The sequence below is a fragment of the Rhinolophus ferrumequinum genome, chromosome 13 (genome assembly GCF_004115265.2).
Source record: "Rhinolophus ferrumequinum isolate MPI-CBG mRhiFer1 chromosome 13, mRhiFer1_v1.p, whole genome shotgun sequence".
In the NCBI taxonomy this organism is placed as follows: Eukaryota; Metazoa; Chordata; class Mammalia; order Chiroptera; family Rhinolophidae; genus Rhinolophus; species Rhinolophus ferrumequinum.
In genome coordinates, this window is record NC_046296.1 from 54,400,223 (window position 1) to 54,426,526 (window position 26,304).

Here is a 26,304-nt window from a genome sequence, read left to right on the forward strand (position 1 = left end):
TGAAGTGAGATAATGTATGTGAGGCTCCAGGCCAGTTCCTGGCACCGAGAAGATGATCAATACGTGGTTGTAATCATACTGATAAGTCAATATCACAGTTACGGGGATGCCAAAGAAACCAGTCTGTCTTTGTCCTTTAGAAGTGCCATAGAAGGGCAGTTTGGTTTGTTGTTGGTTTTTGTTGTTGTCATTGTTGTTTTTAAGGAGCACACAGCTCATACTGGCCCACACGGGGATCGAACCGGCAACCTTAGTGTTATTAGCAGCACCACTCTAACCAAATGAGCTCACTGGTCACCCCCTGGTTTGTTGTTTTTGTTTCACCTCTTCATTTTTTTATTTAGACTACCTCCAAGTTCAAAGAGAAAGCATTCCTTGCTCTAAATAGAATCAGGATAGGAAGTTAAACTGGTTTTGTTACAGAGGCAGAGTTTACCTCAGCGAGAATATTCTCAGCTCTGGGTTGCATCCCTAGACTTCTTCTCAGGCCTGTGGGAAGTGAAGAAGCTGAAGCAGAGAGATGCAGCAGCCTTCCCAGGCAGCGTGTTGGGGCAGTGAGCAGGGACGTGGAGAGTGAGTTCCAACGTGCTAGTAAATGCATGTAAGGTGAACGGCTGGCTGACCTGCGGGGATGGAGGGACCAGATCCTGGAGAAAAGTCAGATTTGCTGTGGCAGATACCTGTGAAAGACCGGGGAGGAAAACACACCCTTTGCTGCTGGATGCCTGTTTTCAGAACAGGAGAGGAAAAGGGGTGATCGATCAGACAGAGCCAGTCTGGTCATGAGAATGGGGTCAGCCCCTGTGATGGAGCCAAGAGGTGACTTTTTAATATTAAGGGGGGAAAAAATACTGTGATGGTAGCCATTTGGAGGGGGAGTCCTAAGAGAACTCTTAGGGTCTGCGAAGCACATGCCGACTGTTGGTGCAGGTCTCTGTTGGGTGGGGTGCATGTGTGCAGAGCCACGCCGCCGCTCTGGGCTGTTGGCCACAGGCTGTTTAGTACAGAGGGATCAGTCGTGGAAAGTAGGCCCGGGGCAGGAGAGGGAGTAGATGGGGAGCTTGGTGTCCCAATTACAGGCTCCCCTTCACCCAGCCCCCTCTTCCCTCATGCCACCCAGAATAGCCCTGGCATCTTTATTGGGTCAGACTGCCAATTCCCACTGATCCACTGCTCTGCTCGCCCGGCCAGCCCTGTCCTGCTGTCCTGTTCCCAGAACCTGCAGCCGTCAAGGCATGTTTCGGCCCCAGACGCTCCATGTGTACTCCTGAGAGACAGGACAGCAGCATCTAAAGAGTATCTGGGAAGGTTCTGCTCCTAGTCTCTTCCTAATTGTCTGACCTTGGACACCATGGTGTCTGCCCTGTCTACACCTCAGGAGGTCATTGTAAAGTTCAAATGGGATGTGTAGGCGCACCTTCCAAATAAGAAGTTTTTGTTCTACTGCTTTCCCCACTCCCCTCAGGTGTCACTGACCGGGCCCTCTCTACAAGCACGGCCTCTGAGGCCCCACGGCCGCAGGGCGATTGAGCTAGGGCTTCTTTCTACAGTGTCGTCTTTTCTTCCTTTCATCTATAAAGAGGAATCAGCAGGGACCCTGAGTGGGGTCCAGCACTCTTTTTTACCCTTAATAAGATGAACCACACGAACATTCTTATTTCTCCCTGCTGCAGAACGCAGGCACTGTTCTGTTGGCTCCTGCACGGCTTGTTCTGCGATTCAAGGACAGAACGTCCTATCTGAATTACTCGGCCTCTTTCATCTCCTCTTCTGTCTTCTGTCTGCCTTTTGGCTTCTTTCATTGCCCATTTGTATCCCTGCTTGAAATTAGCAAGTGGCATTGAGAATAAATAATCATCTCAGCAGCCATATCTGACACCCTTGCTGTGTACTGTGCTCTGTGCAATGTCTGTCTGCTCTCATCTCAGCCTGTCCAGGGCTGAGCTAGCTGAGGTGCAGAGATCGAAGCCACTTCCCAAGGTCACAGAGCTTTAGGAGGTGGAGCCAGCATTCAGATCCGGGCCTATCTTACTCTAAGACCTGTGTAATTTTTTTTTAATGGAAGTAACTTTCTTGCTTTCTTTCCTATCTTTGTTTGTTTGTTTGTTTGTTTTGAATAATAAACATAATACATCACACTCATCAAATTGCTGAAAGTAAAAAAGTCTGACATACAATGAGTTGGCTAGGATACAGTAGGGCAATGGAAACTCTCATATAGCTATAACCACTTTGAAAAACAATTTGGCAATATCTAGTAGAGTTGAAATGCACATACCCTACAACGCAACCATTGCATTCCTGGGTATAAACCCCAGGGAAACTGTTGAATATGTACTGAAGGTACCTGCACAGAAATGTTCACAACAGCACTGTGTTTAATGGGGGAAAGGGCCAAGGAGGAATCCACCTAGATATCCATCAACAACAGAATGTATACATATTTATATATATGTGTAATGTGTATATAGGTATATGTTGCTATATTGAAACCTTAAAATACTCACTATATACTTAAACTTTAGAGCTGCATGGATAAATCTAAAAAACATGTTTGTTAAGCACAAAAAAATGTAGTCCTTACACCATATAGTTAAAAAATTAGAAATAAGCGTACAATTGAAAAATTAGCATACAAAAATAGAAATGTGTACAAAAAATAGAAATAAGCATATATATTGTTTATGAATCCCACATATATAAGTAAATATAAAAACATGCATAACAGCTGTGTTGAAATAGCTCCTATGTCATAAAACTCACCACTTTAAAGTGCATAATTCAGTGGATGTAACGTATTCACAGAGCTGTACAACGATCACCACTGTCTAATTCCAGTACATTTTCATCACCCCAAAAGGAAGCCCCATCCCCATTAGCAGTCACTCCCTGTTCTCCCAATGCCCCCAGCCCTAGGCAGCCACCAGTATACTTTCTGTCTCTATGAATGTGCCTATTATGGACATTTCACATAAATGGAATCATACGATATGTGGTCTTTTGTGTCTGGCTTCTTCCACTTAGCAAAACATTTGTAAGCTTCATCCATATTACATAGCATGTATTAGTACTTCATTCCTTTTTATTGGTGAATAATATTCCACTCTATGGATATGCCAGATTTTGTTTATCCATTTATCAGTTGATGGGCATTTGGGTTATTTCTACATTTTAGCTGTTATGAATAATGCTGCTATGAATATTCCTGTACAAGTTGTTGTGTGAGGATATGTTTTCAATTCTCTTGAATATATGAGTATACCTAGTAGAGGAAATAATGGGTTACATGGTAACTCTGTGTTTAACTTTTTGAAGCACTGCCAAACTGTTTTCCAAAGCAGCTGCACCATTTTACCATTTCACCAACAATGTATGAGGGTTCTAATTTGTCTACATATATTCTCAGCAACATATGTTATTGTCTGTCTTCTTTGATTACGGTCATTTTAGTGGGTGTAAAGTAGTATGTCATTGTAGTTTTGATTTTCATTTCTCTAATGACTAATAATGTTGAACATTCTTTTAATGTGCTCACTGACCACTAGTATATCTTTTTTGAAGAAACGGCTATTCACATCCTTTGTCCATTTTTCAATTTTTTTTTTTATTGTTGATTTGTAAGAGTTATTTATATATTCTGGATAAAAGTCCCTTATCAGATATATGACTTGCAAATATTTTTCTGCCATTTTGTAGATTGTCTTTTACTTTCTTTATGATGTCCTTTGAAGCACAAAAGTTTTTAGCTTTGACAAAATACTATTTATTTTTTTCCTTTGGTTGCTTGAGCTTTAGATATCATATGTAAGAAACCAATGCATAATCTAAGATCATGAAGGTTTACTCCTATGTTTTACTCTAAGAGTTTTATAGTTTTAGCTTTTTTTTCTTTCCCCCCTTCTTCCACCTCAACCCCACCTCCCCCGCCCACTTCGGTTCAAGCCGTTGTTTCTCAGTCTAGTTGTGTAGGACACAGCTCCTGGCCCATGCTGGTATTATGAGCCTTGCACCCCCCGCCCCCCCCAGGCAGTTGGTCACCAGTTGTCGGTTGGCTGCTCACAGCAGCTCATGACAGCTCTCGCTGCTGCTGGCGACTCACACTGGCTGCCGGCCACTCAAACGCTGGCTGCCGGCCACTCACGCTGGCCACCGTCCCCGCTCATGGCAATACATGGTAGCCCATGGCAGCTCACTGCATCCCAGTGCCAGGGACAGCTGTTGTTCACAATGTTGTTCACATCTTAGCTGTAGAGGGTGCAGCTCACTGGCCCATGTGGGAATTGAACCGGCATTAGGAGCATGGCGTTCCAACCACCTGAGCTACCAGGCTGGCCCAGTTTTAGCTCTTGCATATAAGTCTGTGATCCATTTTGACTTAATTTTTATGTATGGTGCAAGGTAACGGTTCAACTTCATTCAACAGCTGTGGCTATCCAGCTGTTCCGGTACCATTTGTTGAAGAGACTATTCTTCTGTATTAAACGGTCTTGGTACTCATAGAAAATCAATTATGGTAAATATGAGAGTTCATTTCTGGACTCTCAATTCTATTCCATTGATCTATATGTCTATCTTTATGCCGGTACCATACAGCCTTGATTACTATAGCTTCGTAATCAGTTTTCAAACTGGAAAATGTGAGTCCTCCAACTTTGTACTTTTTCAAGATTGTTTTGGCTATTTTGGGACCTTTCCATTGCAACCTTGAGCTTTTAGTCATTTTGTTGTGCTAACTCCTATGAAGGAAAATAAAAAGCAGAACCACTAATCATCAGTGGTTTTGTGTAGTCTGTATGAAATCAGTGTATGAATCTGAAAGCTAAAATAAGATTGAATTTCCTTTTTTTCATTCCTGCTCTCAGTCAACCCTTTTTACTGTGGGGAAAAAAAAATTGAAGCAACAAGAGTGAAGAAATATGTGCCTCCTTGTGTTATGCTAGTTTAGTTGTCAGGTTGTATTAGAGCAAAGAGAAGAAAGTTCCAGGACCTGCAGGCTGCAGGGCCTCCTGTCTACCTAAATGATACTTAATTCCTCATGGTATCATTTCCCCTTTGTGCTTGAAGGAAATACATTCTAATATAACCTCTTCCCTACAGCAATAACAGCCAAATGAAGAAGCGGCCAACATCTGCAGTGGGCTACAAGAGACCTATCAGCCAGTATGCTCGGGTTGCCATGGCAATGGGGTCCCACCCCAGGTACAGGGTAAGAAGCTGCAAAGCAGAAGGGGGGAGGGGAGAGAGAGCCCAAGGGAGGTGATATTCACGGCCTCTGTGGCCTCCTCCTACCTCATCACTCTTGCTGCACCTAGTAGGTTCTGAGTGCCAAAAGGTAGTCCTCAGGCGTGATATCTGCTCTCATCTGGCACGATCCTCTTACCACAGGCTGAAAACATAATGTTTTTGGAGTTGGATGTGTCCCCTCCGGCTGTTTTCGAGATGGAATTCTCTCACGACCAAGAACAAGATCCCCGTGCACTACACATGGAGAGGCTCATGAGGTTGGACAGCTTTCTGGAAAGACCTTCCACGTCTAAAGTCCGAAAGTCCAGATCCTGGTCAGTACCACCCCGTCAGAGTGGCCAGTGGACTTAGGATAGAGGCAGGGAAGCAGCATGGGCGCATCTGCAGGATCTGAAGGGAGGGTGGGCCGGGGAGGAGATCCTGCAGCAACAGGAGGAGGGAAAATCCTCACTCTTCTGTTTCCTGCACTTTCCCCACCTCCCCTTTCACCCACTTCGTCCCCATTCCCACCCCCTGTAGGTGCCAGAGTCCTCAGCGGCCTCCACCCTCCACCACACATGCCTCGCTGGCCTCTGCTGCTCTGCGCCCTGCGACAGTGCTAGACCATGAGTGACAACCTTCGGTCAGGCTGCCCATCTGTCCGTCCTGGGATGGGGCAGCCAGCCCTCCTCGATCATCTCATCTGCCGCTGTGTGTGTGTGTGTGTGTGCACGTGTGTGTGAGTGTGTGTGTGTGTGTGTGTGTGAGAGAGAGAGAGGGTGAGAATCTGGCAGACCATGGCTCTGCCTGCTCTCCTTAGCCTCCTTTATTTAATTCATGTTATTTATTCGTGGAGCTCAGTTAGTGTGGGAGAGAGGCCCTCGCCTGAGCCAGCCCTGGTCACTGCATAGCCTCCTTTCCTGCTGACTTTAGAACCCCCACCCCGTCAGATCTCAAGCTCCTCCCTGTCAGCTGTCCCCGGAAGGGAAGGTGGCCAGTGCCTGATAAGAGAGGACTTTTTCTACCTGTCTCCGTCCATAATCTCCATCTCCTCCTACGCTGACAGTAAGTGGCTCCCTCGCACTTTCTAGGACTAGAAAAATGCTAGGTGTCCCCTGAGGATAAGAGACATCCTGACAGTGCTCCCTGCACTTCCTGGGCCTCAGACAAACTCATGAGGCTTCTTGGGCTCCTTTTCAAGGACTTAAAAGACCTCACGGACACAGCCTGTGCTCTTCAGCTTCGGCAAGAATTCATGGCTTCCCAAACTCTGCTTCCTGCCCACCTTCCCAAGCCTTGGGTGGGGGTTGTAAACCAACCAGTTGTTGCCTCCTCAGGACCTGCAGGAAATGGGATAGTAATGGAGACAACGTGGGCAGTTGAAGTCCCGCCTCCAGGCCCTTTGTTTCTATCTCCCTTCGGGAAGTAACTTTGGTCAACAAACCATCAAGGAACTCTCCATGTTTGAGATGTTGCTCCTTCTGGCTTCGATCATTTTCCCTGAAGCTGCCTGGATCCCAGTTCCCAGTGGGAGGGAGCGATGTCATCCTCTCCCTGGCTAAACAAAGGTATAAATCTGTGGCTTGCCCCTTCCTTTAACACCGGAGATGGAGACCTCGGCACAATCTACCATTTGCCTATTCCCCCTGTTTCTGAATCACATTTGTTGGGCACTATTTTATTGAAAACTGACCCTTTCTTCAGCACTGTGCAAATTGGTCCCCACAGAAGTACTGCTCACTTCCCTTGTGACATCCCAAGATGTCTCCAGGTATCTCAAGTGATAAGTAAATTTCTACTAAAAAGAAGAAGAATTTTCATTGGCTTACTTTGTAAATGTGTATTTTGGTGGAGGGGTGAAAAGGTAATCATGAGAGAAAAATAGTGGTTTAGGATTCCAAAATGCCCTAATTGTGCGGGTCTCCAGTTCCGAGAATATGAGGATTTTAGTCATTGGGCTAAAAGAATAAAACTGACTTGATTTGCCTGAAATTTGGTGTGGGAGAGGTGGCGGTGAGGGCTGATTACCTGGTTATTCTCTTTCCATCAGGAAATGAACCCTTCTTACACAGTCAAGTTCCACTCTAAGGACCAAGCTATGGTTTGGTTTCCATCAATGATGCTGTCATTACTGGACTAGATGGCTGGGCAACTCAATTGCCAGTTGCTGCTGTCCGTCAAGGAAATAACATTTTTCATCAGAGCCCAGGAGATTATTTGAAACTCAGATCAGAGGTCCGGCTGTGGCTGGGACAGGAGTTCTGTGTAGAAACCCCCCAGGTGGCCCCGGGCACAGAGGGACCTCTGGGCCTGCACTGAGCAGCGTCTCCCAGTGACCTCTTTCTTGTTTGTGAGCGAAGCAGCACGTGTCGGCCCCATTCACCACTTGGACACATCGACGCTGCGTTGTTTAGTCACTTGACCCTCACAGTCGTACAGCACAATCTACCCAACTTCACCACCACCCCCCCGCCCCCCAGTCTGAGGGCTGGGCCCGAGGTGTGGTTGGAGGGGGAGCTCCTGCCTGCAGTTTTGTGTACGTGTGTGTGTTTGTGTGTGTGTTTAACTCCACAGGGGACACTCTACACTCAGTGTAAGATATGCTGGGAACAGGGCCACTGGGGTGGTTGGAGCTCAGTCTCTGTCTCTCTCTCTCTTCTTTTCCTTTTGCTGTATCAGAATGTGGTTGATAAAGTAAGGGCCTGGATTAAGACCAAATTTCCACGTCCGTTGCTACGGTCTTAATTTAAGACAACAGTTAACAATGCAGTGGCCCATAGATTACATATGTAATATATAAATATATATATAAAACATTACCCTCTGTCTCCTTGGCTTAGGACGAGGCCCCTCGGTTGAGCTGAAATGCCCTGCAGCTCAGCGCTGCGAGCAGCCTGCAGGCCCCAGCCCTGTTCAAATTAACACAGTCGATAATAAAGGAATGAGTATCGTTACAGAGTTGGTTGCCTGTCTTCTCTTACCTTTATTTCTTCCTACTTTTACTCCCTTTTTCATTTTCTCCCTTCTCTCTCCCTTGTTTTTCCAATAGGGGTTCAGCAGCATTTGGAGCCCAGCTGCTGTTATCAGCACCTTGGCTGCTTAATAAAAGGAGACCCCTCTGCCCAGGAAGGTGCCAGGCTCTGATCTGAAGTCTGTGCCAGAGCTGTTTATGCTCTACGTAGCAGTCCCCACCAGTTAATTCTGAGCTATTAGCAGATTTCAAAACTGCCTAGATGCTGTCCAGATTAGCTGTCAATATCACTTGACAGCTCTGCCCTCTCTGCACCTCCTTTTGTTAGCCAAGAGGGATTAAAACAGCCAATAATGTGTGTAAAGCACGTAGATGTGCCTGGCACGCGGTGGGTGCTGAATTAAAATAACTTAATGACTGCCTTTCCCTTATCCTCTCTTCCCAAGGCTTCTTTCCCTCCCTCTGGGTTTTAGCTCCCTGTAGCGTGGAGGTTTAACAGGTAATGAAAAGTAGTTGCTGTTAACAAACAAACACAAAGCCCTTGACTCCTGGGAGAGCACAGAGGTTAGCAGTGAGCCTGTTGTTTTGGCACCGACGGTTCTGGAGGGGCTCCCTGCCTCTGGGCCAGGCTCTGGCCCCAAGTTCTAACAGGGTTCCAGGGATGGAGGAGCCCTGCTGCTGGAGAGGGATTTGCCAGGTGTTGTGTTGGGAGCTTTACACATGCAAATTCATTTAATCCTTCCAGGTGGGAATTGTCCCGGGTTTATAGATGAGATTTACGGAAATGAACTACAGGTGTATCTCAGAGCTATTGCAGGTTTGGTTCCAGGCCACCTTAATAAAGCGGGTTGTAATCTTTTTGCTGGTGGAGGGTCTTGCCTTCCATTTGTGAAAAAGCGCAGCATCTATGCTGTGAAGCACAATTAAATGAAGTGCAGTGACATGAGGTGTGCCTGTGCCTTGACCAGAAGTTAGTAATGAAGCTAGACTTCCGGACTCTAAAGCCCGTCCTTTTTCCTTCTGTGCCTCGTCACCTCTCTAGCCCAGCTGCCCCTCAGGAGAACTCATAGGCACCCTCCATGTTTCACAAGTAGTGGAAGCCAGGAACAGAAGGGCAGGCTGGTTGGAAATAAAACCCGATCTCCAGACCCTTGACCTAGATGTCCTATTTTATAACCACTCCTTTCTCCCATTGGCAGTGGGCTCCCTTGTGTGGCTGACCAGGGTGGTTTTTTAGAGCCCCACAAAACAGCCAGAGGAAGTCCCCCTTAACTCGCGTCTTGTCAACTGTTGATAAAGAAACTAACATGTTTCACTTCTACCTCCGAGATCGGGCACCTGATCTCGAGTTACTTCCTTCTGTTTTCAGGTGCCCAGGGCTGGGGTGTGTGTTAGTTAGAACTCTTAGCCACCACTAAAGATTCGCTGGCCTGAACAAAATAAGGACCCAGAAGCGTGCAGTGGACCCCAAGGGCAAGAAGAGAACCAGGCCTCACGAATGGCTCACCTCTGGGAAGTCGAACACAACCAAGACCGTCTCTATTTATCACACTTTTTTCTGTGTGGGGTTCATGCTCTTTCCTCAGCTGCTCTAGTTCATGACATAGAAGATACGCCTGCCAGAAGCTCTCTGTTTACATGATCCAGTCATCCGGAGAGACTTAGGATCTCAGTCCCACTGCCAAGTTCATGGTAATGTGATTCCAACTCAGTAGATTGGGTCAGGTGGGTGGGAACATGATATATGAACAAGACCTCCAAGAGTCCGGCTATAACCATGTGTATGGGGGCCGGGGTGGAAGTAAAACTATTTCTCAAGAAAGATGATGGGGGCAGTGCGGGTGCAGTGTGCTCTGGGCAGTCACCCAAACAGATGTCCACGACCAGTGTGTCCGTCACCCAGGAGGGCTCGTTCTATTATTCTGGCCATTTTCGTGGTACAGATCACCTGTACCAGAATTACCACCCTCAGAGATTATGCTTCATAAGGTCCGGGAAAGATCCATGTGGTAGACACATAGGTTACCTTTCCAGTGTCATTCTTCCCCTCTGCCTTACTTACAAAATCAGTTTGTTTGTGGAGGGCAGTGGATTCAACTAAAAATACTCGTATTCCCAGACGCCACTGCAGCAATGGGTGGCCATGTGACATGGTTTTAGCTAAGAAAATGTAAGTGGAAGTTGGCTAGGAATTTCTGGAAGTGTTTTTGCTTTTCTGATTTAGACATCACCCATTTTTCTTCTTTCTGCCTAGAACTTAAATGCCTCCTGGAAGTGCATTCTCTCATTAAACAAATATTTATTGAGCACTCTTGACCATATATATTCCAAGTATTGTTCTAAGTACTGGAAATGCAGCAGTGAACAGAACACACGGAAGTCCAGGTCTTTACAGTGCTTACATTCTAGGGTGGGGAGAAAGACATTAAACAAGAAAATCACATTGCATATCAGATGGTGATAAGTGCAGTCAAGAAAAATAGAGAAGGGAGATGGGGAATTCCAAGTACTAATGGGGGTGGGGTGCAGTTTTAAGGCCCATACTAAGAGCCATCTGAGCAAATTCCCAAAGTAGGAAAGGAAATGGACTGTGATAGCTGAAGAGGACTCCAGGAGAGGGGAATCAAATGCAAACTTGGTGGATAAGAGTGCACCAGGCTTGTTCAAGGAGCAGCCGCCATATTGCAACCCTGGGGCAACAAGCACAGCATTTAAAGGTTGACGGGGTGGAGACACAAGAGATCCAAATCCCTCACGGGGTTTGTGCTTCTGCACCAGCCTGGGTCTGCCCACTTACAGACTTACCATGATGTCAGACAGACCCCTTCAGGCCAGTGTTAGGGAGATTTGCCAGGAATCTGCTTTTGAAACCAGCACCTGCAGGTGGTTCCCCCAAACACTAAAGTCAGAATCTCAGTTCCAGCCACTTGTGATTCCCATTCATGCCCATGCTCATAGGTGAGCCTGCCCTTCAACAAGTGCCAACACTGGGCCACCTGCCTGTGTAGACACCAGGACTGTGCTCAAGGACAGTAGAGGCAGAGGGCACAAAGCCACTTGAGGGCACAGCCCCTGGAGCCCCTCTGCTCAACCACATGTCTCTTCTTCGCAACTGAGTGGAGCGAGGGGACGGGGTGCGACCTGGTTTGGACTGTTAAACCAAAGAGATTATTTGTTCACATCCGAAGCTCCCATTCGCAATAAGGAAAAGAAGACCCAGATAAGGAAAGTGATTTTCCAAAGTCACACAAATGGTTAACAGGCAAGGTGGGCCTGGAAGGCATAAGGGACTTGCTAGTCAGATGGCACGCTGTTTATGTTTTTTGTTGTGTGTTTATTTTATTTTTAAATAGTTTTAAACTCAGACTAGTTGCAAGAATCATACTAAGAGCTCCCATGTACTCTTTACCAAAAGTCTCTGTTCAAGTTTTGCCAACTGTTCTAAGAATAACCCGTATAGCAAAGGGATCTAGTCCAGGATGTGTGTTGCACTTGGCTGTCCTAATCTCTGGTCTCCCATCTAGAATGCCTCAGTATGCCTCAGTCCGTTCATGACCTTTGTGCCCTTAAATGTTCTTTAATATTACAGGTCACTTAATTTACAGACAGAACAGAAGACTGTCTCTTCTTTTTTATTTTTTAAGAATTTTTTATTATTATTATTGGGGAAGGGGAAATTGGGGAACAGTGTGTACTTCCAGGACTTTTTCCAAGTCAAGTTGTGTCCTTTCAATCTTAGTTGTGGAGGGCGCAGCTCAGCTCCAGGTCCATTTGCCGTTGCTAGTTGCAGGAGGCGCAGCCCACCATCCCTTGCGGGAGTTGAGGAGTCGAACAAGCAAACTTGTGGTTGAGAGCCCACTGGCCCATGTGGGAATCGAACCAACAGCCTTCAGCATTAGGAACACGGAGTTCCAACCGCCTGAGCCACGGGGCCGGCCCAGTAGACTGTCTCTTGATTCAGGTTTGTCTGATGTCTCCTCACGGTTAGATCCATGATGCACAGAAGTGACACTGGTTTTCTCACTGTATCCCACCAGGTGAGATGCGATGGCATTGCCTTTGTCCTATTAGTGGTAACATTTACTTTGATCACTTATTATTAAGGTGGTGTCTGCCAGGCTTCTCCCCTCTAAAGTAGTTACTCTTTATCCCTTTGTAATTAGTAAGCATTTTGTGAGGAGGTAACTGAGAAACTTTGTAAATATCCTACTGTAAGTTTCACCCACGAGTTTTAGCATTCATTGATATTTCCTGCTTGAATTATTTGTTGCTATATGGTTGCTAAACGGTGGCGTTCGATTTTATCACTTTTTTCTACATTTGTGAGTTGACATTCACTTGTGAGAAATTGCTTTCCTTTCTTGTTTGTTTATATCAATGTGGGCTCACGGGTTCCTATTTTATTCAATGGGTTATAATCTATTATTGTTATTTGTTTGGATGCTGAAATTATTCCAGTTTTGGTTAGTGGCTATGCCTTCAAGCTGGCTTCTGTGTCCTTTTGAAAAGTTCACATTATTCTCTGAGTACTCCTTTATGGCACGAAAAGATGATCCAGACTCATCCAAAGAGTCCTGATTTCTTCTAGTGGAGAATGGCATGCTTATTGCCATATTGACTGGCTCTACTCCCAGGCTCTCTGAGTATACACATACTTGCTCAGGCACCACACTTTACAATTACATTTACTTTACCTCTACCTGTCTAACCGTGCGTTCACACCACTTCCTCCAATTCCAGCCTACATCTCGGGGTTCATTCTGGTGTCCCTGTTTTCATATTTACAATTCCTTTCTCTGACAGTTGAGAAACCTGGTTTTCATTAACCCAAATATATTGACTTATTTGCCCAAGTCCCTGTACATGGCCAATTTCCTGACCCACACAGGACTGCCACCCTGCTCGGTTGCCCTTCTCACCTGGGCACTGACCTCTGCCAGGTACCTGCTCTGCACAGCCATACCTAATGGCTTTTTGACAGAATTACTAAGAAAAGGAAGAAGAAAGGGAGAGGAGGGGAGAGAGACACATTATATTTGATGCAGGGACCCTCCCCTATTTTATATTCCTCTCTGCGAGGCAAGAGACAACAAATTTAGAAAAGCTCAAGAGAATGAGAAAAGAAAGGATGTGAACTGGCCTTATTCTAGGGGTTTACACATTAAATAGTCGGGGAAATTTCTGAAAGCTAAAAGCAAAATAGCCAGTATGTTGATCACCCGTGCAGCTGCTCACTGGCGCACATCTGGCTTCCACCTGGTTCCTGTTCTCCCCGGTAGGTGGGTGTATTAGAGACCCTCCGTAAGTCGTTCAAACCCCTGAGCCTCAGGTTTCTCAGAAAACAAGTCAAAGTGATGAACTCTCCCCACCCCACCCCTCACCGGCAATACTCGTGATAAGAGATACTACAGAATTTTACGAAGGATAAAGAGCCCTGTAAATTTAAAGGGTTCTTGTTATCATGGTTGTATCGGTTAGGATATAAGATCAGCTGCCTAACGGAGAGCCAGAATAACTGGGCTTAATCGAGATAGGAGTTTTATTACTCTCTCACATAGTAACATGGGGATAAGTGGACCAGGGCTGTGTTTGGAACCGATAAGTCTGTCCCGTAGGATTAGAGGCCTCCATTCCTACCACGTTGTTGTTTCAGCATCTTCAGCGTATTATTGTTGTCTACGTGACCAACATACTCATCCCCACATCTGTATTCCAGTCAGTGGAAAGGGAGAAAAGGAGGAGGAGAGGCCTGCCCTGTTCCTTTATAGGAACCTGGAAGTTGCATAACCCCATTGGCCAGAATTTTGTCACATCCATCTTCAAGGAGGGAATCTGTGTCTCTTCTAGTTGGCTATTCCTCAGGGGTTTTATTATGGCCACCTGTATGTATTGGCCCTGTTCCTGTTCACAAGATACGCCCTACATTCTTTGGGCTCTTCATAATGGCCTGTAAAGTCCAGATGTGTCTCTGTCATGGACAGCAGAGCTTGGACCGTACATACTTTGGGGAGAGGAAGGAGACCTCTTATTAAGAACAATGAAATTATGGGACAAAAATAGGTTAAAAAGTGAATATTTATTTAGAATGAAAAAAATAAACCACAAGTTACGCAATTGAAAAGCTGACAAATACCACAGCATCACAAAATTCAGAAAAATAATATTTTTATTGTTTAAATACCTGCCAAACCTCTCCAAAACTTTCTGCTCTGTGTTTTCCAACTGTGCATTTCTTGGATGCCTCCGCATACACCAACAATTTTATAATATTTTCTTGCCAAAACGTAGAAAAAAAGAACTCAGTCTTTCTTTTAACATTGTTGACTGAAAAGCTTTTTATTACTGAGAGCTTAGAAAAGTTTCTTTCTGCTCCAACTTGGTAATGTCACGTAAATTTTTAGAATTACGGTTAAGTGTGTGTGTGTGTGTGTGTGTGTGTGTGCGCATGCAAAGTAACTAATCGTAAATACTTTGAAATAATGCTGCTCATTAGCCAGTTTATTCACAGTGTCCTAATTGTAACGGCTTACTATAAATTTCATGTATTATCTCCATATGTACTTGTGGGGATGCAGAAAACACACAGCATACACACAGAGGTACTAGCTCTTTTGGCACCACTAAGATCGTGCCTGTAAACACAAGCATTCTGATAGATCCTCTTTTGCACAATTTCCATCAAAAAGAGGAAAACGTATGAATTCTGTGTGTCTGATCATATACACCGTGACACGTACATTCCTGACAGGAGGATACTTCCATTTGGATCTGGCATTGATGAAAACCAAATAGTCCACATATACTATTTTGTGTGTCTGATAATTGGAAGAATTTTCCACAGATTAGCTTTTGGCTCTGTAAATTTCAGAACTTGTCACTCTCTTACTACCCACTGATGTCTGGTGCCAGGCACTGTAATACCGACCATTTGTTATCAGTTTATGATCTCTGGCCCTGCACCTTCATGTTTTGTCACCAGAGTGGGTGAGTTGGCAGAACGGATGATAATCATATGCCTCGCAGCCGTTCCTACACTAGGTCATCTAGCAATAATTTATCTATACATGCCAGTGACTGGGAACCACATAAATATATCCCACTAGCCCAAACTAAATATGTCCCTTTAGCTACCTCAAAAATGCCTACAGCCGTGCCAGGAGAGTATGAGGGAAGTAAGAGTGGAAAGCGTGGTCTTAAGTGACTACAGTTCAAACATCTTTCTTGTAGAATTTTTAAAGAAACGTGACCATATAAATACATTGTCAGGACTCCCCAGAGGGCCCTGCAAGGGGGGGAGTCCTGAGGTTTAAGCGGCAGGGGCTTCATAGTAAATCTCTGTCCCCATAGGTGTAGGGCAGAGCTTCTAAGGCAGTGATTCAAGCTGTAAAGCAACCTTGCATTCCCCTTTGGTTCCCTAGCCCTGCCTTTTCTGCCCTCCCCTCAGAGCCACTTCACCCCCCAACCCCCGCCCCAAAGATGTCTCTCCTCCTGATTGAGACTGGAAGTAGGCAAGTATCACCATAGAAACATCTTTTAATGTAAAATTTTTTTTTATTTATAAGATTAATACGTTCCAAATCAGAAAATTTGAAATAAACATATACACACATATGCACACACACACACACAGGAAATTAAACAATAACTAGATAATACTTTTAATATTTTGATCTATGTATTTTTGGGACTATTAAGAATCAGTAGCAAAGAGCTGCCCAACCTACCTTGGGACAGTGCCCAGTCCCTGTTCACAGGCAGCGTTCATGGAAGCCTCCAGAGTGTTGCTGCTTAGCATGTGGGTGTGTGCATGTGGACACACACATGTGTATGCGCTCATATGTGCACACAGAGATATACACCCTTGTGCTACACATCAGGTACTGTGTAGAACATGTGTTCTATTTGGCTGGCACTCTTCTCTTTCAAAGGTGACTTTTGAACACGTGCTTCCTCACACAGCCACGTGTTTGGTCTCTCCAGAACAGAGAAGGAACAGTTTTTAGAGTCCCATATATTCACACAAACAGTCATTTAAAAAACATTTGTTAAAATCAAACGGTTATTCTTGATGCCCAGTCTTTGTGACCCCCCTTTCCTGAGCTAATGCCAACCCTGCAATAGCTGATTAAACAACACCTTTATTTTAGAGTACGCATGCAAGCTGCTCTCACAGGCTGGAATTTAAGTGTGTGGGTTCCTCTTTCCTTCCTTTTTTTTTTTCTTTTTTTCTTCCTTTCTTCTTCCTTCTTCCTTCCCCACCTCTCTCTTTTTTTTCAGGGCCAGTGGCCCACAGGCAGAGGGGAGGGGATTGTGATTTCAAAAGAAAAAAGAACATTTTTATTTTTGAGAAAAAAATGATATTTTACTTATATATGTTTTAAATGAAAACTGAATAACGTAAAACGAATACTTAAACATACGAAAAACCAACTTCAGTTCTGCAGTTCGACTGATTTATTTGGCTGATTAAGATGAGAGAGAGGGAGGGAGAGAGAGAATGGGTTTGCAGGAAAGAAAGAAAGAGCTATGTGAGAGAGCTATTATCAGGGACATCATCTAGAAAATAGTTCATATTCAGAAAGGCCAAGACACAAAGAGCAAAGAAGTGGAAGAGGGAGAAGGAACTCAGCAGGAAGCGCTTTGTGCTCAAGCACCACACTCCGGCCCTCCCGGGTCCTGGGAGCTAAAGGAAGTTAAAGCTGACCTTCGAATCCTTTTGCCTGGTGCAAGATTTAATGTCATCTCTACAAAGGAAAACTGGTTCTCTGCTTTTATTATTGTGTACTTAACTTTTAAAAACTGAATGCTAAAACAATGGGGAACCAGGGAACTCTAAAAGTTTAGCTAGCATTTGAAGGAGTGACTTGTGTTTCAGACATTCTCTCCCATACCTAACAGCATGGTCAGTGGAGCAGTAATGACAGCTCCCTTTGATCTGCAAAAGTGGCTTGACTCATCTTTGTTCTTGCAGAGATCAGGGCTGTCGTATGTCACAGTACAGAAAATTTGCAGTGTTCGTGGCCCTTTCCCCTTGTCACATTAAATCCATGTTTTGATTGCATTTCGTTCTAATAGGATGGGATGCAGTGGAAAGGATAATAAAAACAGTTCAGTGATAACGACTAAAAGGAATACATTGATTTTTGCCCTCAGTGCAGTAGGGAAGCGTCGCTCGTCATTCTCAGCCTCTCCCAGCAAGGAGAGCCCCACCACCACCACCACCAACTCTATACCTCCCAGGGGAATTGCAGAGCACCCGGGCTGCCGCCACTCAATTTGCTTTACAAAGGGAAAATAATTCTTAGCAAGCTGTTGGGAACTTGCATTCTATCTGCAATAATAGGGGGGAGGGTATCAGTGCAATATTTAAAAAGAAAGCTTGAGAGTGGAGGAGGATAAGCTATCCAAAAAAATTCAGTTCACACGCGTGCACACCCACACACCTCTACAAAATCCATTACTAACTAGAAAATGGAATCCAGTTTGGGGAATGATCATTTACAGTATTCTTCCTTTCACCAGTGAAGGATTATAATCAGGGCACTTCAAAAAGGAGGGAAGCTTCATTCATTCATTTATTTAATGACTTTTTTTTCTGAAGGCCTACAAGGACCAAGGCATTATGCTAAGTGTCACTCCCATTCACAAGTCTTCACCTCTGCATAGCTTACCATTATCACCACTTCCCTTCCCCCACCATCAAATCTGGCCCAGGATGCTGCAAAAGCTTCCTAACTGGTTCTGAGCTTCTACCTTTGCCGTCATCTTCCATTCTGCCCCTCAGAGAACATTCTTCACACAATAATAGCCAAAGAGATATTTCTAGCAAAGAAATTATATTTAAAATGTAAAAGAAGATTACACGAGTCCCCTGCTTAAAACCCTCTGATGGCCTCACATTTCACTTTAAAAACTGGACTTTTTTTGGTGGCCTACAAGGTGCTACACGAGATCTCATTCCTGTCTGCTTCTATGACCATCTCATCTCGGTCTATCCCCTTCAAAGTACTCTGCAGCTACACTGGGACTTTTAATGTCTGACTTTGTTCCTCGAATATGCCATGCTTGTTCCCTGTTCAGGGCCTTTGCACTTGCTGTGTCCTTTTCTTGGAATGCCCTTCCCAGGACTTTTAGATGACTGGCTTCTTTTCGTCATTTAGGTCTCAAAACAAATGTCACCCTCTCAGATCACCCAGTCTAAAGTGGCTGCCCCCCCAGGTAATTTCTTCTCCATTACCCTTTTTTTAAATCATTATTTTCTAAAAGCATAGCACTTACCATTATCTGAAGGTATTTTATTTATTGGATTGTTGGCATTAGTAGTTCTCAGTGTGGTCTCAGGACCAGTCATTTTAGCATTACCTAGGAACTTATTAGAACTGCATATTTCTGAATCAGACATTCTGGGGAAGGGGTCCAGAGAGCTGTATGTTCACAAACCCTCCAGGTGATTCTGATGAAAATGAAAGTTTGAGAACCTGCCTTACAATGATTATTGCTTCTTTCCCTCATCCCCCCTGGAATGTAAATCCAAGAAAATGCAAGTTTGTCTTATTCAGCACTGAACACATAATAGGCATTCAATCATTGTCGAACGGTGACAGATTGATCTGGTGCCCTGGATTCTGTGTCTCAGGGGCCACATGCGAGGGCTAAAGCCCAGTAGGACTGGTCCCCAGAGATCTGCTCACCATCTCTCCTCAGAGCCTTTTTTTTTTTTTTTTTTTAATTTGTGTAACATATTGATCTTGCAGACTAAATAAACCTGAAGGAGTTCTGAGGTTAAAGAAATGCTTGAAAACTATGGTTAAACTGTTATTAATTAATTATAGTTTGGCAACTGGGAGAATATTCCAAAGTCCTTCTCAGAGAACCAGAAGGTTTGTAGATTGTATCCAATTAGAGGGCAAGGATAATATCTTTTTCTTTTAGATTCTGTACAGCTCTTACTACCTTAATCCCAGAGCTGGCTGCTCACTGACAAAGCGGCTTTCTCCCCCCCAGTCTTTCTGCTTTACAGTCATCCCCCCTTAGCCACAGTTTTGCTTTCGCTGGTTTTAATTACCCAACGGTCCCAAAATATTAAATGGAAATTCTAGAAATAAACAATTCATAAGTTTTAAATTACCTGCCGTTATGAGTAGCATGATAGAATCTCATGCCCTCTGGCCCGGGATGTGAGTCATCCCTTTGTCCAGCGTATCTGTCAGTCACTTAGTAACCATTTCAGTTATCAGAGCGATAGTTGCAGTATCGCTGTGCTTGTGTTCAGGTAACCCTTATTTTACTTAATAACGGCCCCAAAACGCAAGAGTAGTGATGCTGGCAATTCAGATAGGCAAATGAACAGCCATAAAATGCTTCCTTTCAGCGGTAAGGTATATAAGTATATAGTATATATATAGGGTTCAGTACTATCTGCAGGTTCAGGCATCCACAGGGGGTTTTGGAATGTATCCGCCACTGAAAAAGGAGGGTTCATATGTATATATATATATATATATATATATATATATATATATATATATATATATACACATACACACACACACATACATACATATACACACATACATACCTACATATATATATATATATATATATATATATATATACACATACCTACATATATATATCAATCCTGGAATCTTAAAAAAAAGATGTGAATCAATTAATCCTGAGTCCAGTGGTTTCTAAAAGTTTTCAGATTGAAAACTCCAGGTCAACTTCCAGCCCAAATCAGTGAGAAAGAATTACCATCTTTGCAAAAGACATTGAACTTTAGAAAACGTTGGATCAACACCGCCGAGAACAATGGAACTCCTCTTAGAAATAATATGCTGGCTTAAAGCAAATACTATGGGCCAGGTACCATGTAGGTACTGGGGCTACAAAGACCAGGAGAATTAAGTTCGTGTCTTCAAGGAGCTCCCAGCCTGGAAGAGAGACAGACACACGCACCACGGAGCTGAGCGCTAGTGCTGTGTTGATGGCCGACTGCTGAGTTTGGCAAGGGAAATTCCTGGAGGAGGTAATACTGGAACAGATGTGGAAGGCTGTCTTGCTACTTAGGCAAGAAAAGGCGATGTAGGCAGGGCAGACAACCAATAGGAAAGCATGTGGATGAAAAAGGGCAGAGAAGCGTTCAAAAATGGGTAAGGGAAATGACTGAATTGGTTAAAAAAAAAACCAAATGTGTGTGTATGTGTATATATAGAGAGAAATTGAAATACTGACTAGCTATTTGATATTAAGTATTCTTGTTCATTTTTAAGGCATGCTAATGATTTGCGGTTAGGTTGTAGAAGAGTCCTTATCGTTTGGAGATACATATTGAAATAATATTCCCAAATAAAATGATACTTTGAATCTGCTTCAAAATAACATGGGGAAGGGTTGGAAAGGGTAGGGATAAAGATGAAATGAGGTAAGGCTGGATCTAAATAATTGTTGAAACTGGGTGATGGGGATGGCCTGTTAGCTCAGTTGGTTAGAGTGTAGTGCTGATAACATCAAGGTTGCTTGTTCGATCCCCGCATGGGCCACTGTGAACTGCGCCCTCCTTTAAAAAAAAAAAAAAAGAAAAGAAACTGGGTGATGGACAAATGGGAGGTCATTATACACTTTTTTATATTTCTGTGGAATTTTTTTAAATATAAGGTTGAAAGAGAAAAACACTGCCTAGCACAGTAGCTACCATTATAATAAGCATTCAACAAATACTTGTTTCTTTTCTTGCTTTCTTTGTTGTGTCAATAGATGCGATCACCATTCTACTCATAAGCTAGAGGAAAAAGGTAAGTGAGTTACTGATGTTTTTCCTAAACAGAATCCTGCTTCCTGAAGACACTGTGTTACCCATTGTTTGAAGAAAGTGCCATAAGAGCTACCCTTCCTATGGTTATGCACAGGAGGGGTTATCGATCTCCATAGTGCATGCAGGTTTATTTCCAGGGAATCCTGCCGCCAACCTGAGAGATGAGACATGTGTGATAAGGGCTCTGCTGAAGCTCCAGCTCCGTGGCTCACGGAGGGGCAGAAAGGTCAGCCTCCTCGGTGTCTGTCTTTCTCTTTGACAAGTTCTGAGCTCAGGCCAGCAAGAAGGATCCCTAGGGAATCTTCTGCACCGATGGAGCTGGACTCAGGCCCTAAATGAGAAAAAGCTCCTCAGGGAACTTCAGTGGCACACAGCAGGATGGGAAGCTCCTTATCCCTGACTCTTGGGCCTACAATCTATGATTTAGGCAAAACTAAAAAAGATTGTGGGAGGGAGTACGTGTAGAAAGAATCACTGATTCTTTCCAAAAGAAGTCTCAATGGAAAACTGAAATACCCGAACAGGACTGAACTACTTTATACGTAGAATAGATAGATGACCCTCTCTTGGCCCTCAGAATAGACTCTCTCTCTGAAATGGCTTCCTTCAACGCCACAGAGACTGCAAGTATCACCATTAGAGAGGTGTTGTTTTGTTTTGTTTTTGTTTTTTTTTTTCGGTATTAAAATTCACGGGAGAGTAAATAGATTGTGTGCCTATCAATCACAATTATTATTATTATTATTATTATTATTATTATTATTATTATTATTTAAACTTTTATTTATTTAAGTGTGTTTTTCCAGGACTCATCAGCTCCAAGTCAAGTAGTTGTTTCAATCTTTTTCAGTTTTTCCCCATGTGGGGATCGAACTGGCAACCTTGTTGTTAAGAGCACCGTGCTCTAACCAACTGAGCTAACCAGCTGTCCCCAATTACAATTATTATTAATTATTTTCTGTTAGTAATGTCTTAAATTCATGTGGCATTTTGCAGTAATAAAACATTTTTATTTGCCTTCTCTCATCCAATTCTCATGAGGGACCACTACGTTAGCAGATAATATTCTTTTTAATTTCTCCCCAGATCTTATAGCTCCTGGGGCTTGAATTCCAACTTTGTAACTCCCAGAATAAAGCTCTTCCCTAAGTGTTTCAGTTTCAGGGAGTGGGGAAGGAAACACAGAAGAGAGGAAGCCAGCAGAGCAGTTAATGACTGCAGAGCTAAGTCCCACAGGGAACCTCCAGGAGACTGTGCAGACCTGTTTCAGAGCTGGGTTATTTACACACCAACTCCTTTCAGTTATTGCTTGCAAGCTGAGTACATTAACACCCTGGCAATCTCAGTGGGTCCCAAGTGTGAGCTACATAGGCACCTAGGGCCAGAGAAAGCCGGCAGGTACAAGGTTGCAGGTGTTGGCAGGAAGAAGCCCTCATAATGAGGAGAGGTGTGTGGCAAGCAGCACCCACACACTTTGTTGCACTCCGATTTCCTCACATCCCACTTGAAGTCCATTTTATCACTGAGTCTTCAAAGTGGTAGCCAGTGACAATATCTAAAATAAAGATTAATTCAGGTGAGTTGATGGAACCAGTCTCAGTCCGTTACTGATTACGCAGTCCCAGCTGCACTGATATTTATCATCTCCCTCCTCTACCACTCATTCTCCATCTTCCTCACCTTCAGTCACCCCTTTTCTGGTTTTTGTTGCTTGCCTCCATTTTTGAGGAGCATCAGAGACCCATCTTTGAGGTTACTGAGCCCTCACCTGAGAACCAAGTTTTCCAATCTAGTGGATCCTCCAATAGGGAGCCCTGCTGATCTTTTGAGTTGCCTGGTGTCACTGTCAACACAGAGCTCTTGAAAAATCTGGATATTCCCTTTCTCTCATTGTTCAGTTATTGTAGTAAATGGCCACAAGTCCTTTTGTGGAAGTAGTAAGGGAGTCACTAATGTATGTACTTGTTGCAGCATTTTAGGGTCCTTCCTACGGGGACTCAACATGACATCTCTTTCAATTGATGGGCTCTAGGTGTGAGAACTGGCTCAGGTCTGGAAACTGTGTGAGGGATTGTGATTTTCCATCATAGTGACTGACCTGAACTTTTTACTCACTCGTATTAGTTTTATATTGCTGCCTAAGAAATTACCACAAACTTAGCACCAGAAAACAAACCCTACTTTGTTTTACAGTTTCCATGGGTCAGAAGTCTAGGTATGCCTTAGCCAGATCCTCCACTCACAAGGTTATAATCAAGGTGTCTGATGGGCTATGTTCCTTTCTGGATGGAATTCCTTTCCGGAGTTTGGAATCCTCTTCCAAGCTGACATGGTCGGTTAAATTCAGTTCCTTGTAGTCATAGGACAGAGGGGCTGTTCTTGACACACAGTCCTTTCTCTTATAGGCACTTCACCTTTTAGCAGCTTGCTTCTTCAAGGCCAGCAGGAGGATTTCTCGGTCCAGTTGAGTAGGATGGAGTCTTTTATAACTTAAGGAAGTGACTGTCCCATCACCTCAGCTGTACTCTATTGGCTAGAAGCAAGGCATGGGTTCTCAAGGAGAGGGGATTATATACAAGTGGGACTCATGGAGAAGGGGGCTCACCCTAGAGTGTGTCTGTGTGTCTGCCAAATTCATTCTTGATCTTTTTTTGATTATATACGTTGAGCAACATCCTATTGTCTCCCTGTCTATCTTGTTCCTAGGAGCACCATGGTCTATTAGCCATTGCCCCTTGAGTCTAGGGTGATCTTGTAACTTGCTTAGACCAATACAAATGGCAAAAGTGACATTGTGCCAGCTTCAGAGTCTAGGCCTTGAGACAGACTCCTTGCAATTTCTGCCTTTACCCTCTTGATATGCTGAGATCTCCACTGGACAAGGAAGCCCAATAAAGGAGAAAAGGCCATGTAGAGGAATACCAAAGTGGAGGAATACTAAACCAACAGCCAAGGCCAATTGCAAGACATGGAAGTGACGCCAGCTTGGACCTTTCAGCCCAGCTAACTCTGCAGTTGAATGCAGTTATGTGCGTGAACCCAGGCAAAAACAGAAGAGGAACCACCCAGCCCACCCACAGAATCATGGGAAATAACAAGTCGTTGTTGTCTTAAGCCACTGGTTTGGGGGTAGTTGTTACAGAGCAATAGGTAACTGAAATATACATTTCCACACTAACTCCAGTCAATCATTGTTTGACAGTTGCTCCTAAGAGCATTCAGACCTCCGTCTGCCCTGCTCATGAGTCAAACCTACTCCAGTGATCAGGGAAAACTCCCCGGCAGAGTCCCAGATGCTTGCAGGAAGGAGCTGTCAGCATATACAGGAACACTGAGTGCTGAGCGGTATGTTGGAAACCAGCCACATTTGCTACAACCTCAGAACCTCTTTTTCTCCAACTTGCAAACACATGTGGAATGGGGGTGGGTGGTAGATAGGAGGAGGTTTCTTTGAGGAACCAAGAACATCGGAGCAGCGGATGGTGCCTCTGGGAGATACCACCACCTAAGGGAAGAATTTGCAGGACATAGAAGTCGGGCTCTCAAAGACTGAGATTGGGGGCTGACCTTGTTTTCTTCAGCTCTCCAACTGTAAGAGTTGGAGTTCTCACGGTTGCTGTCAGATTGCATGCCTGAAATCCCACATTTTGCTTGCTCTCAGATTCCTTTCCATTGCTCTGCCTCCTAGCAGGTGAGCTCACTTAGTACCCCCTGCTGGACTCCTCACTAGCCTCTTAGCAATCCAGGTGTCATTGTCACCTCTCAGCACCTACCTGTCTCCCAGCCGCTGCCCTTGTGGTCCCCACCAACTCCAGATCCTGTCCTATTCAAATCTAGTTCATTCAGTGTTTCTGCTATATCCCATATCAGGATCAGTGCTTTTCCTGTATCAGAACTTCTAAACCTTATGAAATCTTTAAGAGGAAGTTGTCAAAAAAAGACATCATCAATGAGATGAAATTACAGGAAATCTCAGATGTGATTTTCCCATTTCTGTGTTGTAAGAAAATTATAAAGTTGCAATAGATGTGATATTCTAGGCTGCAGAGTTGTTCCCAGGTACCAAATGTGGTGAATTAACATTTCAAAACATCTTGGAAAGACCAGAAGAAATCTTTCTTTTGTCTGAACACTCAAAAAGATAAAAAGAAGTAAATTTTGTGTATTTACTAAGATGAGCTGTGTTCCTGTATTTGGAATAAAGGAAGTGGTTCTGTAAGCGCCTGACCAAAAAAATTTTACTTCCAGTTTATTAAGACCACAAGAGCAAAAATCACAGCATTTTGTATTAGGTATGCAAAAACATACAGGTTTAAAATATCCAGATGCAAAAACAAAAAACAAAAACAAAAACCTCACCTTAGAAGAAATCCTGTCATAAGCCAAAGATCAGAATCCATAGTGTATTATTTACCATTTTTGTGACTGGCAAATGGTGCCAAAAATAGATGAGTTGTTTTTTTTTCAGTTTTCCTCCTCTTTTTTTCCTACCTTTTATGATAGCTATTTAACTTTTTTGATTGTCCACCATGTATCAAAACTGCCTTTCATTTTATCTAATCCTCAGAGCAAGATCCACTATGCTAACTAATTCTCGTTTCAATTCATGACCACACATCTCAAAAGGAGTCTCTCAATGCTGCCAAGCAACCTACTACACTTCCCCGGTATGTTCTCTCCCCATCCTCCAATTATTTCACACATTCTCTGCTTTCCTCAAATCTGCCACATCCCCCTCCACTTCCTCAGCCCTGCCCACCTCTCCCACTTCCTAGATCCCTTTCCACCTCACTCCATTCTAGATCTTCCTTATATTCCAGGGATATACCAATCTCTTTCCTTGGCCTTAGAGCCTTTGAAATTCCCCTTCCCTCTAATGGGACCTCTCCACAGCCCGATTTGCACAGGGCTAATTCCTTCTTGTCTTTCTTGTCTTCTGTTTCAGCTCAAATGTTAAATTCTCAGAGAAGCTTCCGTGTAATCTAAAATGCTCACACTGAGTGGCTCTCTCTTGCACATCAACTCGCTTTATTGTCCTCCAAACATTTATCAACATCTGATACTGTCTTGTCTATTTATTTCTCTCCTATCTCCACTTGAATAAAGCTCCACTACGGCAGGGCCCTGCTTCTCTGGTTTCCTTCTGTAGTCTCAACACCCAAATCTGAGTCTGTCACATAACAGGCTCAACATAAATTTTCATTGAGTAAATTTTCCCAACTTTTGGCAGATGAGGAAACTGAAGATTTAAAGTAATCTAAATAAATTGCTTCAGTTCACTCAGGTAGTAAAT

The 26,304-nt window shown here is 43.9% G+C and overlaps 1 protein-coding gene across 2 annotated transcripts in view; it reads left to right on the plus strand.

Moving 5' to 3' along the window:
- Positions 1 to 8,179, plus strand: part of KIF3C (kinesin family member 3C) — a 33,591-nt gene extending 25,412 nt beyond the window's left edge. Inside the window, exons 6-9 of one of the 2 annotated variants that reach the window (XR_004424827.1) lie at positions 5,098 to 5,206; positions 5,386 to 5,558; positions 5,764 to 6,791; positions 7,274 to 8,179. Coding sequence is in view for 1 of the 2 variants with exons in the window: in XM_033124872.1 (XP_032980763.1) it covers positions 5,098 to 5,206; positions 5,386 to 5,558; positions 5,764 to 5,857 (376 nt within the window). In the remaining variant the exon portion in view is untranslated. Of the gene's footprint in view, positions 1 to 5,097; positions 5,207 to 5,385; positions 5,559 to 5,763; positions 7,160 to 7,273 lie in introns of those variants that run through there. The other variant, XM_033124872.1, reaches the window with a different exon arrangement.
- The last annotated feature ends 18,125 nt before the right edge of the window (positions 8,180 to 26,304 follow it).